The 10,824-nt window shown below is 60.7% G+C and overlaps 2 protein-coding genes across 3 annotated transcripts; one reads left to right on the forward strand and one right to left on the reverse strand.

The window, feature by feature from the left end:
- RACGAP1 (Rac GTPase activating protein 1) lies at nucleotides 1–5,087 on the forward strand. Its single transcript, XM_027636562.1, has 16 exons — nucleotides 1–92; nucleotides 589–874; nucleotides 959–1,095; nucleotides 1,303–1,381; nucleotides 1,569–1,622; nucleotides 2,243–2,320; nucleotides 2,557–2,677; nucleotides 2,903–3,093; nucleotides 3,299–3,460; nucleotides 3,605–3,700; nucleotides 3,774–3,975; nucleotides 4,048–4,153; nucleotides 4,300–4,432; nucleotides 4,507–4,609; nucleotides 4,718–4,835; nucleotides 4,910–5,087. The coding sequence occupies exons 1-16, from the start codon at nucleotides 1–3 to the stop codon at nucleotides 4,959–4,961; spliced, it is 2,010 nt and encodes a 669-aa protein (XP_027492363.1). The 3' UTR covers nucleotides 4,962–5,087.
- An 800-nt stretch (nucleotides 5,088–5,887) lies between these two features.
- On the reverse strand, nucleotides 5,888–10,755 carry GMPPA (GDP-mannose pyrophosphorylase A). Of its 2 annotated transcripts, XM_027637477.1 has the most exons (13): nucleotides 10,556–10,755; nucleotides 10,390–10,487; nucleotides 10,200–10,303; nucleotides 9,606–9,798; nucleotides 9,380–9,439; nucleotides 9,100–9,230; nucleotides 8,949–8,963; nucleotides 8,220–8,354; nucleotides 7,944–8,041; nucleotides 7,773–7,819; nucleotides 7,580–7,672; nucleotides 7,320–7,488; nucleotides 5,888–7,231 (listed from the first exon to the last, which is right to left on the reverse strand). In XM_027637477.1, the coding sequence occupies exons 1-13, from the start codon at nucleotides 10,596–10,598 to the stop codon at nucleotides 7,131–7,133; spliced, it is 1,287 nt and encodes a 428-aa protein (XP_027493278.1). In that variant the 5' UTR covers nucleotides 10,599–10,755; the 3' UTR covers nucleotides 5,888–7,130. The 2 variants fall into 2 exon arrangements, with proteins under 2 accessions (XP_027493278.1, XP_027493279.1); XM_027637478.1 differs by lacking the exon at nucleotides 8,949–8,963 and having other exon boundaries at nucleotides 10,556–10,752.
- Between the last annotated feature and the right edge of the window lie 69 nt (nucleotides 10,756–10,824).

A 10,824-nucleotide genomic window follows, 5' to 3' on the forward strand; every position in this document is an offset into this window, starting at 1 on the left:
ATGTCTCCCGCGCCCAGTGCTCCCGCCGACGCCCCTGCACCCCCGAGCACCCCGCACCCACTGACCCTGCACTGCTCAAGTGCTCTCATTAGGTACATCCAGTGCCTGGGCATCCTTCGCCCCCAAAGGCAACCCTCACCCTGCTCCGCACCCCTGCAGCCAGTCCTGCCTCGCGCACCCCGGGGCATTCCACGCCTACAGATCCCGGGAACATTCCCCCTCGCCGGCAGCAGCCGGGACGGCGGGTCGGGCCCGGTGGCTGCGGGAGGCGGAGGCGGAGCCGGGCCGGGCTCCACCCCGGCCCCCGGCCCACATAGGCCGGCCGGGAGGGCCCCTCGCCCCCTGAGCCTGCGCCGTCCCGGGGGCGCACGGCCCATCCCAGTGCTCCGAGGAGAACGTGGTGCAGAAGCTGCGGGTGGATCCGGGGAAAGGGTGCTGTGCTGCCTGACTGCGGGGTTCCTGTCCCGGGCGGCGGGATGCTACGGCAGCGCTGCGGGCGGCTCCTGGCCCGGCTGGAGCAGGGGCTGCAGCTGCTGGAGCTCGGCGGCAGCGTGGAGGAAGGTGGGTGTGTGCAGCCCCTCGGCTCAGGGCACCCCGGAACCCCTGTCTCCGTCGAGGTTTGGGGGAGCTTGTCCCGCTCCCGGCTGGCCACCCGCTGGTTTTGCCCCCAGACTACATCCGGATCGCTCGGTGCTTCGAGGCAACACGCCAGAGATGCTGCCGGCTGGAGCAGGACGGACGTCGTGCCCGCGAGAAGCTGGCCCGTGTGGAGGCCGAGCGGGCAGCGCTGGAGGTGAAGCTCAAGCATGCCCGAAACCAGGTGGAGGTGGAGATGAAGAAGCGGCACCGGGCAGAGGCTGAGCTGGAGAAGCAGGTCAGGGGGCTGGCCACAGGGGTACCCTGCAGGGCTGGCTGCGGGGACCCCAGCCCTCTCACCACCACCCTCTTTCACTTACAGGAGCGCAAACTTCAGCTGGTCTTTGAGTCTCTGATGCGGGAGCCATGGGGCAATGAAATGCTGAGCAGGAGCCAGTGCTCTGTTCTCAGCGCCCTGGCTGGCCGGCGCCTCGGGGCGACCCTGGCACCGGGCAGGAGGTGAGCAGGGCTGGCAGACCTCAGCCCCTTGGGCAGCCCTGGGCTTGGCTGTGCCCCTCTCCCCTTCACTGCTGCTCACCTTGAGGGGCTGGTTGGGCATGGGGATGCTTGGGCTCTGCAGGGGCATCAGCCATGAGCTCCCAGGAGCAGCTGTATGAGTAGTTGCTGGCTGAGGGGGGAATTGCTCCAGCTGAGCTCACTCTGCAGGTCATCTGCAGTGGACGAGTCGTGCCAGTCCCTCTTGTCCCACTCAGATATCAGCTATGACCGCACCGAGGATGATGTGGTAAGGAGTGTCCTGCTGTGACTCTTGGGGTTTACCCCTGCAGTGAGGGGGTGTTTTTGCTCCACTTCTGCAGTGGAGCAGCCCCTTTGCATGTCTGTGGTTAGGGGTGGGCTGCTGTCAGAGCCAGAGATGAATGTTGGGGTTGTCCCTGGCCCTGCCAGCCCCTAGACTCCTTACTGCCTTTCAGGGTGTTGATATGACGGTGGTGCGGACCCTGAAGCGCAAAGCCCCGGAGAGGCAGGTATGAAGGAAATTCTGGGAGCCCCGGGGGGCTGGTGTTGAGGTGGGGTCTGTGCCCCTCTGTGGGTAAGGATCGCCCAGCTCTGATCCCAAGGTAATGTGCCCTTGGGTCCCTCTGCCCACTCAGATCCTCATGTGCCGCCCAGATTGGAGTGCTGGCCCTGGGCCATGAGAGGTGAGGGCACCCAGATACTTATCCATCCCAGCACAAGAGGCTGCAAGGAGCCTGGCAGGGGGTTTAATTTATTGATGCTGGGCTGGGAGCATCGTCTCTCGGCAAACCTCCCGCGATCAATAGAAACTCCATTATGCTCCACTGTGGCCCAGCTGGGCTCCTCAATAATTCATCCCCATATGTGGGCATCCCGCACCCTGCTCCGCTTGCACCTCTGCATTGCAGGCCTGGGCTGGCCTCCCCCAGCCCCAGGGCTGGCTCCAACCCAGAGGGGGGCCTGAGTCCCCAAGGTGTGCCTGGTGTGGGGCAGGCAATGCTGGCGGGGGTGACATGAGACTGGGACTTTTTTTTGGGCTGGGGTCCACTTGACTTGAGTGATCTGGTGTGTGGGGCAAAGTCAGGGAGGAGTCTCTGCCTGCTCTTCACACTGTTTTCTCTGTTTCTAGTATGTGTCCCTGGCCCCTCAGATTGGCCCAGTTGTGATGGCAAAGCGGCACCGTTCTTCTGTGGTACCCCATAATGCTGTGAGTAGGGACCTCAGCGTGCCCTGGGCAGGGATGGGGTGCATGGACTGTCCCAGTGCTTGCAGCCTGTGGGTTCTGTGGGGTCTGGTGTATCACCCTGGTCCCAGTGGGGACAGCATCCCTGGCTCTGGAGGACCACAGGGATGTGGATTGGGTGGAGCAGAGATCATGAGGGAGATGTTGGAGAAATGTGGGGTTGCGGACAGGCACCTTCTCACTGCCTCCTATCTTGACAGGCAAGTGTCCCCTCTATGCCTCCTCCTGCTGAGGTCCCAGGCCCTGCTGGAAGCCTCCTGCCCACTGCTTTGGTCCCACGCCGCCGGTCTTGCCAGGGACATCGTGTCTCCATGCGTGCAGGTCATGGGAAGGGCTGAGGAGAGGGTTGGTGGGTGATGGGGGACTAGCCTCAGGATGCTGCTGTCACATGGGAGGGAGGGGATCTGCTGGGGGATGCTTATCCCCACCATGGAGGTACTGGGGTCCTCTGGACATGCCAAATGCCACTGTCCCATGCAGAGGTTCCCTGAGAGCTGAAAAGCCTCCCCACATGCCAGCTGGTAGATGGGATGGTTTGCCTTTCAGGTCTCCCTCCACTACCTACTGCCTCTGAAGAGCTGACCACAGCATGCAGCACCAGTGAAGCTCATGGCTGCTGTGCCCCGGGGCAGGAGAGCCACACTGAGGGTAGCTCAGTGGGGCAGCCAGCACCAGCCCCCTTCCCCTCACCTCCACAGAGCCTCCCACCAGTCCAGCACCAGTTCACATCCAAAACGGTTTGAGTCCCAGCCTCTCTCATCCTGGGTGGCAGGCAAGGGGAGAGGGTCGTGGTGTGGGGGGTGCAAGGCTCTCCTCTATCCCCCATCCCCTTAGCTCTGCCTGCAGGGGGAATGGATGGGAGGCAGTGGGGGCTGGCTGAGAGAAGGAGTGGTACTGAGTATCTGCAAGAAGGGGGGGCCCTTACCCTGCTGTCCTCTCCAGGTGATCCGCCCTGAGCCGTGTGGTGTCTGTGGCTCCCGCATCCGCTTTGGGAAGACTGCCATCAAGTGCTGTCAGTGCCAGCTGCTGCTGCACACCAAGTGTCGGGAGCAGTGCCCCAACCCTTGTGCACCCCGGCCTCGCCACCACACCTGGCCCCATGAGGTGAGGGGGCACAGCAGTGCATGGGGGCTGCTCCATGTCCCCATGGGGCTTTGGGGCTATCAGCCCCAGGATGCTGGGCCTCTGCCCACCCTGACTGCAGGGCTGGGTGGTGGGCACAGAGTGGGTCAACGTTTTCCTCCCCAGGGTGTGCTGGCTGACTTCGCCCCCTCCACGAGGCCTCTGGTGCCCCTGCTGGTGGTTCAGTGTGTGACCGAGGTGGAGACTCGAGGCTTGACAGAGGTAGGGGCTAGGATGGTGGAGGTGGTTGATGCTGTGGTTCCTATGGGGCTGAGCCTCTCTCCCTGTGCCCCAGACAGGGCTGTACCGGGTGCCAGGTGCGGAGCAGCTGGTGCGGGAGTGGAAGAGGAGGCTGCTGCAGGCTGGGGGTGCGCTGCCCGCCCTCAGCAGTGTGACTGACATCCACGTGGTGTGTGGTGTGCTCAAGGACTTTCTGCGGGGCCTCAAGGAACCACTGGTTACCTTCAGCCTCCACCCTGCCTTCCTGAGTGCTGCTGGTGAGCAGGGGTCCCAAGGTGGGACATGAGAGAAGAGGCTGCCTCTAACAGTGATCCCTGGTGCCACCACAGACATCCTGGATGATGCTGCCTGTGACACAGCCCTGCGGCACGTGGTGAGCAAGCTGCCCCCAGCCAACAGGGACACCCTGGCCTTTCTCATGCTGCACCTGCTCAAGTGAGTGGATCATCCTGGTGTGGGTTCTGTCCTCATCTTCTGGCTCTCTGCCCCTCACCCAAGCTTCGTGCCCTAGAGCAGGGAAGCTGTGGATGAGGGTCCCCTTGGCTGAGCAGCATGCTCACACCCTCTGTCCCCACTTGCAGGGTATTGCGCAGCCCTGACTGCAAGATGGATGTGCTCAACCTGTCCCGTGTGTTTGGCCCTACGCTGGTAGGACACAGCTCAGCCAACCCCACACCACTCACCATCATGGAGGACACACCGCGGCAGTGCAAGGTGAGGGGTCCTTGAGGTGTGGGGTGTACCCTGAGCACTGCCAGGATCCCTGTCCTACATCCCTCTCTTCCCAGGTGGTGGCTCGTCTCCTCTCGCTACCACCTGACTTCTGGAGAGGCTTTGTGGGGACAGAGCAGGAGAACCTTGTGCTGATGCCAGCCCCGGGGGGTGAACGTGGTGAGGCACAAGAGCCCCAGCCCCTCCTGCCCTGGCCTTATGGCTTCTTTGAAGGGTCCTGGTTGTCCATGGCTGGGGTTTGATAGCTGTCTCCACTCCATTGTGCAGAGCTGTTCTTCCACCCCATCGTCTCTCTGGAACCCAAGCCAGGCCAGCTGAGCCCAGCCGGTACCTGCTGCCTCCCCAGCACCCTGCGGAGCTGTGTGGGCACAGCCACCCGGCCCCCGTGAGTGCTGCTGGGGGTGGGTGGGAGCCCAGGAGAGCTTGCTTTGCACCCCTGACTCATCTCTCCCCACGCAGGCAGGAGCCAGCCCCGAGGAAGGTGGGCCGGTTCTTCCCTTCTCTGGTGTAGCCTGCACCAGTGGCTCCCTGGGGACATGGAGCTGGCACTGGAGGAGAACCAAAGCCTGCAGCACCAGGCTGCCTGGGGGGTGGCAGTGCTGAGTCCGAAGCTCTGCTCTGCTTCCCTGGGGTGCTTCCCTCGGGGCTGGGGAGCAGAGCTGGCTCTGCCCAGCCATGGTGGCAGGGATGCTACCCCAGTGCCGTACTTTGTCAGGTTTCTATTAAATGTTTGCAGCAAAACACACCTGGCTGTGGCTGCTGTCTGTCCCTCCCTGCTGCTGCCAGGTGCCAGGGGTTAGGGATCACGGGCATGATGGAGCCTGGCTGGGCAGTCGACAAGAGCTGTACAGTCAGCACAGGTGGTGTAAGCAATGCCTATTTTGGGAGGGTAGACAAGGCCTCCTTCCACCTGAGCTGAATCCTTCCTCTCCTGCCCTGGAGCCCAGGATGTGGGAGGCCCCTCTTTGAGCTCAGATGTTGGCCTCAAGTAATTGGAGCTGTCCTGCTCAGGGCAGAACAACCTTAAAGTGTTTCCAGACTTCCTAGCGCCTCAGTGGAGGCCCCTTTAACCCCTTCCTCTCCTCCAGCCCCGGTGCTAGAGCTGCAAAGCCCAAGCAGCACTGGAATGTACAGCTCTTTCCCTCCAAGACAGGAAAGCAGAATGATGCTGTAATGGAGCAAGATCCTAGGAAGGGCTCATCTCCCAGACAGCTCTGTGCAAGGCTGAACTTAGAGAAAAGGGTCATTACACAACAGGGCTGAGAACTGCCCCAGGGTCCCATCCAGCAGCTGATAAACCTTTGTCCCTACTAAAAGCCAGACCAGATGTGGAACACGGGAGAAAATTCATGTACAATCCTGAAAGCAAGTACTTTGGCTCAGTTTTCCCCAGCGCAGGAGTGTACACCAGAGGGCAAGAAAATTAACACATCCAAGGCAGAGGCAAAACTGAAGGAGTTTAATGTGCTTAAAGCCAGGGAACAGCTAATCCCCACCCAGGACCACAGGAGAACTGGCACAGGAAGGCACAGGGCTGGGAGCAAGGATTTACTGCAAATCCATTGAGCTGGGGTGGTACTGGATGAATGGAGAATATCTAATGTGGCGTCTCACTGAAGGTGAGAGGCATGATGGGGCGCTCAGTGGAGTGCAGGGCTTTAACACAGAGCTCAAAAATGGGGGTAAATGGATAAAGGGCAGTGTTGGTTACAGTAGAGAGCCTGTGCTTCAAAAAAATCAGATTTTTGAGACAAAGCGAGGTGCTACATCTCTGGCACCTGCGCACATGTAAGTTGATTGCTCTGGTGCCCTGTGAATGTGGCTAGTGCAAGAGGGAGACAGGCAGCGAGCCCCCCAACCTACAGCCATGCTGGTGTGAAGGAGACTCTTGGCCCACCAGGATGGCAGAGGCTTGCTGCCATCACTCTGAGCCCTGCTTAGGCAGCAGGCACAGGTCTCAGCCTGACAGAAGCAGGCCTGGCAAGGCTGGCAGCTCTTCTGGCTTGCACTGAGCCCATGGGGGAAGAGGTTGTGCTAGGGGAGGGGGTGCTCTTGCAGTTCCCTTCAGGGCCAGCAGCCTGCCAGTCTAACCCAGCCCTTGTGTGCCAGTACCCTTAGGACAGCTTGGCACTGTTTTCCCAGTAGTAGGCAGGAGCCCAGCTCAGGCAGTTGCAATCACACTGATGAAATCACAGGAGGCTCCCAACTGGCTCCTGTGGGGTGAGCTGCCTACACAGGACAAGCCCATTCAAAGCTCCTTGGTCTCTAAGATGGGCCAAGACCTTCCAGGAAGATGCAGACAGCAAATGAGGCAGGGAGAGCCTGGTGAGGAGTGGGAATGTGGTGCTGTTAGTGCCCTTTGGTGGAGAAACACCCAAAATTGGATCCACAACACTGCAGGCAGCAAGTGCTCCCTGCACAGGTAGGCAGGCTGGTGCTAGGGTCACATGCTGTCCCTGAAGCCTTCACCCTGGCCTGGGGCTGGTCCCTGGGCTGCAAGAGAAGCAGCACGCAAGGCTGATGCTCACCAGCTTTAATGTCTGTCTGGATCAGTAGTCAGGCACTTGCAGGGCTCCTGGCCTGTACCTACTCCTTTGGGGGTACTGGGAACCTCCCAAGAGGGCACAGGCTCTTGTTGCGGGGCACAGCAGGGAGTGGGTGGCTGGTGCTGGCCCCTGACTCACAGGATAATCTGGTTTTTGTAGCTGCGGCTCAGCTCCTTGTGAGGAAGGACAATGGAGTTGAGAATAACGACCTCAGCAGGGATGGTGACACTGCAGCCTGCAGGGAGAATGCAAGGGGGTTAGCAGGCGGGGAGAGACTGCTTCGCTGAGCAGGGCCAGGGCCATTTGGTGCAACAGGGACGTACCCAGGATCGTGATGGATGGCGTGAGGCGTCCATCCCGGAAAAGGGTCTCGCTGTCAATCTTGGCATAGGGATCATTGGGGTTGGGGTCACTGGGCGTTCCTTCAACCCGGGCCCAGCGCCCAATGGTGCTGTCCCAGCCCACAATGGTATTGAGGACACAGGTGTGGTCCTGGGGTGAAGGAAAGGGTGATGCAGGGTGCTTCTGCCTCCCTGCAAGGAATGGGGGTTGATACCCACTCCCTCAGGCAAATCCTACTTACGTGGAGTGAGGCGCCGTGCAGGACAATGGACTCTCGCACACGCACACCAGCTCCCACTGTCACCCCCTCCCCAATGGAGACATTGGGGCCCAACTGTGAGGACAGAGGGAGGTGATGAGGGCAAGGAGGACAATGATGCCCTTGGCACCCCTGAGTGTCTCCCTGCTTCAGGGTTCCCCCAACCTGCACTCACCACTGCAGTGTTGTCAATGGAAGCTGTCGGGTGGATGTACACATTCCCTGCAACACAAGGCAGTGGTGTCAGGGAAGGCAGCTCACAGGAGCACCTGTCTCTTGGATCAAGGGAGATCCTGTTCATGGGTCCCACGGCCTCCCCAAAGGCATTAGCAAGTCAGAAAGGTACCTCGGATGACAGGACCTCCAGGTTTGTTCTGGGCCAGTCTCTCTGGGTGGCTTTTGCTGTACTGGTTCAGGTAAAGGCGGCTGGCATAGATAGCAGAGCTGGAGAAGGAAAAGCAAAATATTGTTATTGTCACTCTGGCACTACCAGGGCAGAGGAGGAAGATCCAAAATCAGCACCGCCCACCTATGCTCAGGGTCCTGCCTGAGCACCCTCCTCTCCCATCCCTCATGGATCACTTGATGCTCCTGCTGCACCAACTCTACCTTCAGCCCTTACCCAGCTGATTTGATCTGGCTCCAGAAGCCATCAGTTTTGTAGACATAGAGTTTGCCACTTCCAGCCAGTGCTGTAAAAACGTCCTGCTCTAGCCGGATCACTTCTGCACGCTGCCAGCCATTGGAGCTTTCCTCTCTGCAAGAAAGAGTCCTGTTAGACACCCACTCCACTTATGGCCTCAGCCAAGGACCCTGGCAGAGCTACCCTCCCCAAATCCAGGGGCTCTGATAAACCCAGATTCCTACCTAGCCATGCACTTCTCCCCAAAGCTGGGGACAGCACCAGCCATGGGGCTAGGCCAGGACAGTTCCACTGAGCACCAGAGCAGCAGAGGGATGGGGCTCTGCCAGCCAAAATAAGCTCTGAGCCAGAAGCTGATGGTGCAAGAGCCGCACCCAGTCCATGTGGGTAAATGATCCTGCCCCCAATCCAGAGCTTGGCACAGCTGGAGTTTAGCTTTGGTGGTGGCAGAGATGATAGGTGACAGGCTGGCTGGCGCAAAAAGCTGGAGAGGGGAGCAGAGCATTCCCAGGTGAAAGACTTGCTCAGCCCCCCGTCCAGAACTGAATGAAAATGGGGTGGGAGGAGAGGAAGGGAGAGGGGGAGTCTCAAGCTGGCCAGGAGGGGAGCAGAGGAAAGAGCAGCCTGGAGGAAGGAGGGAAGCATGCATTATCACTAGGAATGATCTGGCCCAGAGAGCAGCCAGTGCAGACACAGAGGGAGACTTACCCAAGGTAAGGACAGCTGGTGCAGGACCAGGAAACAAGTGAGTGATGGCAGAGGAGAAGAAAAGATAGAGAAAGAATGGAGGATGAGTGTGCCGCTGCAGCCCCGGGAAGCAGTGGGGTGGGAGGGACGCAGAGCAGAGTGAGGCACTCACAGTGCTAGCTCCTGCTGGTTCCTCTGGAAGACCTCGCCAATATGCTGGAAGATGGCAGGTGTGAAGAGGTAGATGCCGCAGTTGATGATCTCACTGACAAACGTGCTGGGCTTCTCCACATAGTGTTGGACCTGGAGGCGAGAGAAGAGATGTGAATCCTGGGGCGCAGCCCCCACGCCCAGCGTCACACCCTCTGTGTCGCACTGGGAACGCGCGCCCACACAGGCAGCGCAGCACCCGCTGCCCACGCTGTGCTCAGCAACCTAAGGCCCTCCAGTACCTCCTGCGTGTCCGCGTTCGCCACGATGCAGCCGTAATTCAGTGCCTGTGTCCTGTTGGCCTATGGAGCAAGGACATGCAAGGAATGGTGGAGCAGTGGGCAAGCAGATGCAGAGCAGACGAAACCCAGAGCTCACAGCCCAGGACCCACCCACCACCAGAGCCACTGGCTTCTAAGCCCATGGCAGAGCACTGCAGCTCTTCTGCTCCCCAACACTGCCACTCACTGTGGTACCCAGAATGACAAAGCTGTGCACGTCTCCATGCTGCTGCCAGAACTCCAGCATTTCCTGTAAGGGGAACTCTGAGCACACGTCTGCATTGAGGACAAAGAAGGCCTCAGCACCACCTGACAGGATCTGGTCTCGGAAGTGATAGATGCCACCACCTGTGCCCAGTGCTGCATACTCCTGAAGATACCTGTGAGCAGAGTAGGGAAAAGCAAGGGCTTAGGGAAACAGATGCTTGGTGGCACCAACTGGCACCAAGGCTGGGAAGGGCTGGGAGGATCTGGAGAGACATAATCCTGCCATGCAGCAATGGGGCTCACATGGACACTGCACAGAAGGAGGCCATGGAAGCTTAGAGCTGGGCTAGAGAGGCATCTCTGGAGCACAAACCAGCCAGGGCAGGGCCCAAGGCAAAGAAAAGATGATAGAACTAGCACAGGAGGCCAGCTGTGCCTATCCACGGTGGGACAGAGCCCACCTGCCTAATGCCTGAGTGCTAGCTGGGGGCTGCCAACCTGGGGAAGGCAGGTGAGGGGCCGAGCCAGGCTGTGCCACTGTGTGTGCCCCAGGGGTGCGAGAGCTTCTGCCCACCTGATGGGGATCTTGAACTCTTGCTGTGCTGACACCAGAAAGCGGCTGAGGGCCTCGTGGGGCTGGTAGAAGCCCATCAGCAGGATCTCCTTCATGCCGGGCACCTGGAGAGGGACGAAGGGAGTGAGCAGAGTGGAAAGCGTGGCCCTCAGCCCCACGGCCCCAGCCTCGGCCCCCCGGCCTCCCGTACCTTGGCGCAGGCCTCGATGTGGTGCTGCACCATGGGCACACCGGCCACGGGGAAGAGCGGCTTGGGCACCTCGAAGGACAGCGGCCGGAACCGAGTCCCTGCGGAGCAGAGCGGGGTCGGCGGGGCGCTGAGCCGGGGGGGCGCCCCGCGGGGCCCGCGCACTTACCCTTTTGTGGGCCCCCGATAAGGATGACGGCCTTGAGCGGCATCGCGGCTCCGCTCCGCTCCGACGGTCCCGCACCGACCTCCGGCCCCGCAGCTCACGCCGCGCCCCCAGCCCGGCCCCGCCGCCGCTTCCGCGCACGTGGCTGCGACACGTCAGCGCCGGGCGGGGCTGCGGGGCCGCCCGCGACCGCCAGGGGGCGCCCGCGGCCGCTGTGCGGAACCGTGCGGGAGGGTGCGAGGGGCCGTGTGTGGGAGGGGGGGTGTGTGTGC

The sequence above is a fragment of the Corapipo altera genome, unplaced genomic scaffold, assembly GCF_003945725.1.
Source record: "Corapipo altera isolate COAL_440 unplaced genomic scaffold, ASM394572v1 45, whole genome shotgun sequence".
NCBI lineage: Eukaryota > Metazoa > Chordata > Aves > Passeriformes > Pipridae > Corapipo > Corapipo altera.

Excerpts from the sequence above, each read along its gene's own strand:
- GMPPA (XM_027637477.1), bottom strand. The coding sequence starts at position 10,598 with ATGCCGCTCAAGGCCGTCATCCTTATCGGGGGCCCACAAAAGG. Across the intron at positions 10,488-10,555 it reads TATCGGGGGCCCACAAAAGG|GGACTCGGTTCCGGCCGCTG; the intron begins GTAAGTGCGCGG and ends TCTGCTCCGCAG. Across the intron at positions 7,673-7,772 it reads CCATTGACAACACTGCAGTG|TTGGGCCCCAATGTCTCCAT; the intron begins GTGAGTGCAGGT and ends CTGTCCTCACAG.
- RACGAP1 (XM_027636562.1), top strand. The coding sequence starts at position 1 with ATGTCTCCCGCGCCCAGTGCTCCCGCCGACGCCCCTGCACCCCCGAGC. Across the intron at positions 1,623-2,242 it reads GCAAAGCCCCGGAGAGGCAG|TATGTGTCCCTGGCCCCTCA; the intron begins GTATGAAGGAAA and ends CTCTGTTTCTAG. Across the intron at positions 3,461-3,604 it reads ACCACACCTGGCCCCATGAG|GGTGTGCTGGCTGACTTCGC; the intron begins GTGAGGGGGCAC and ends TTTCCTCCCCAG.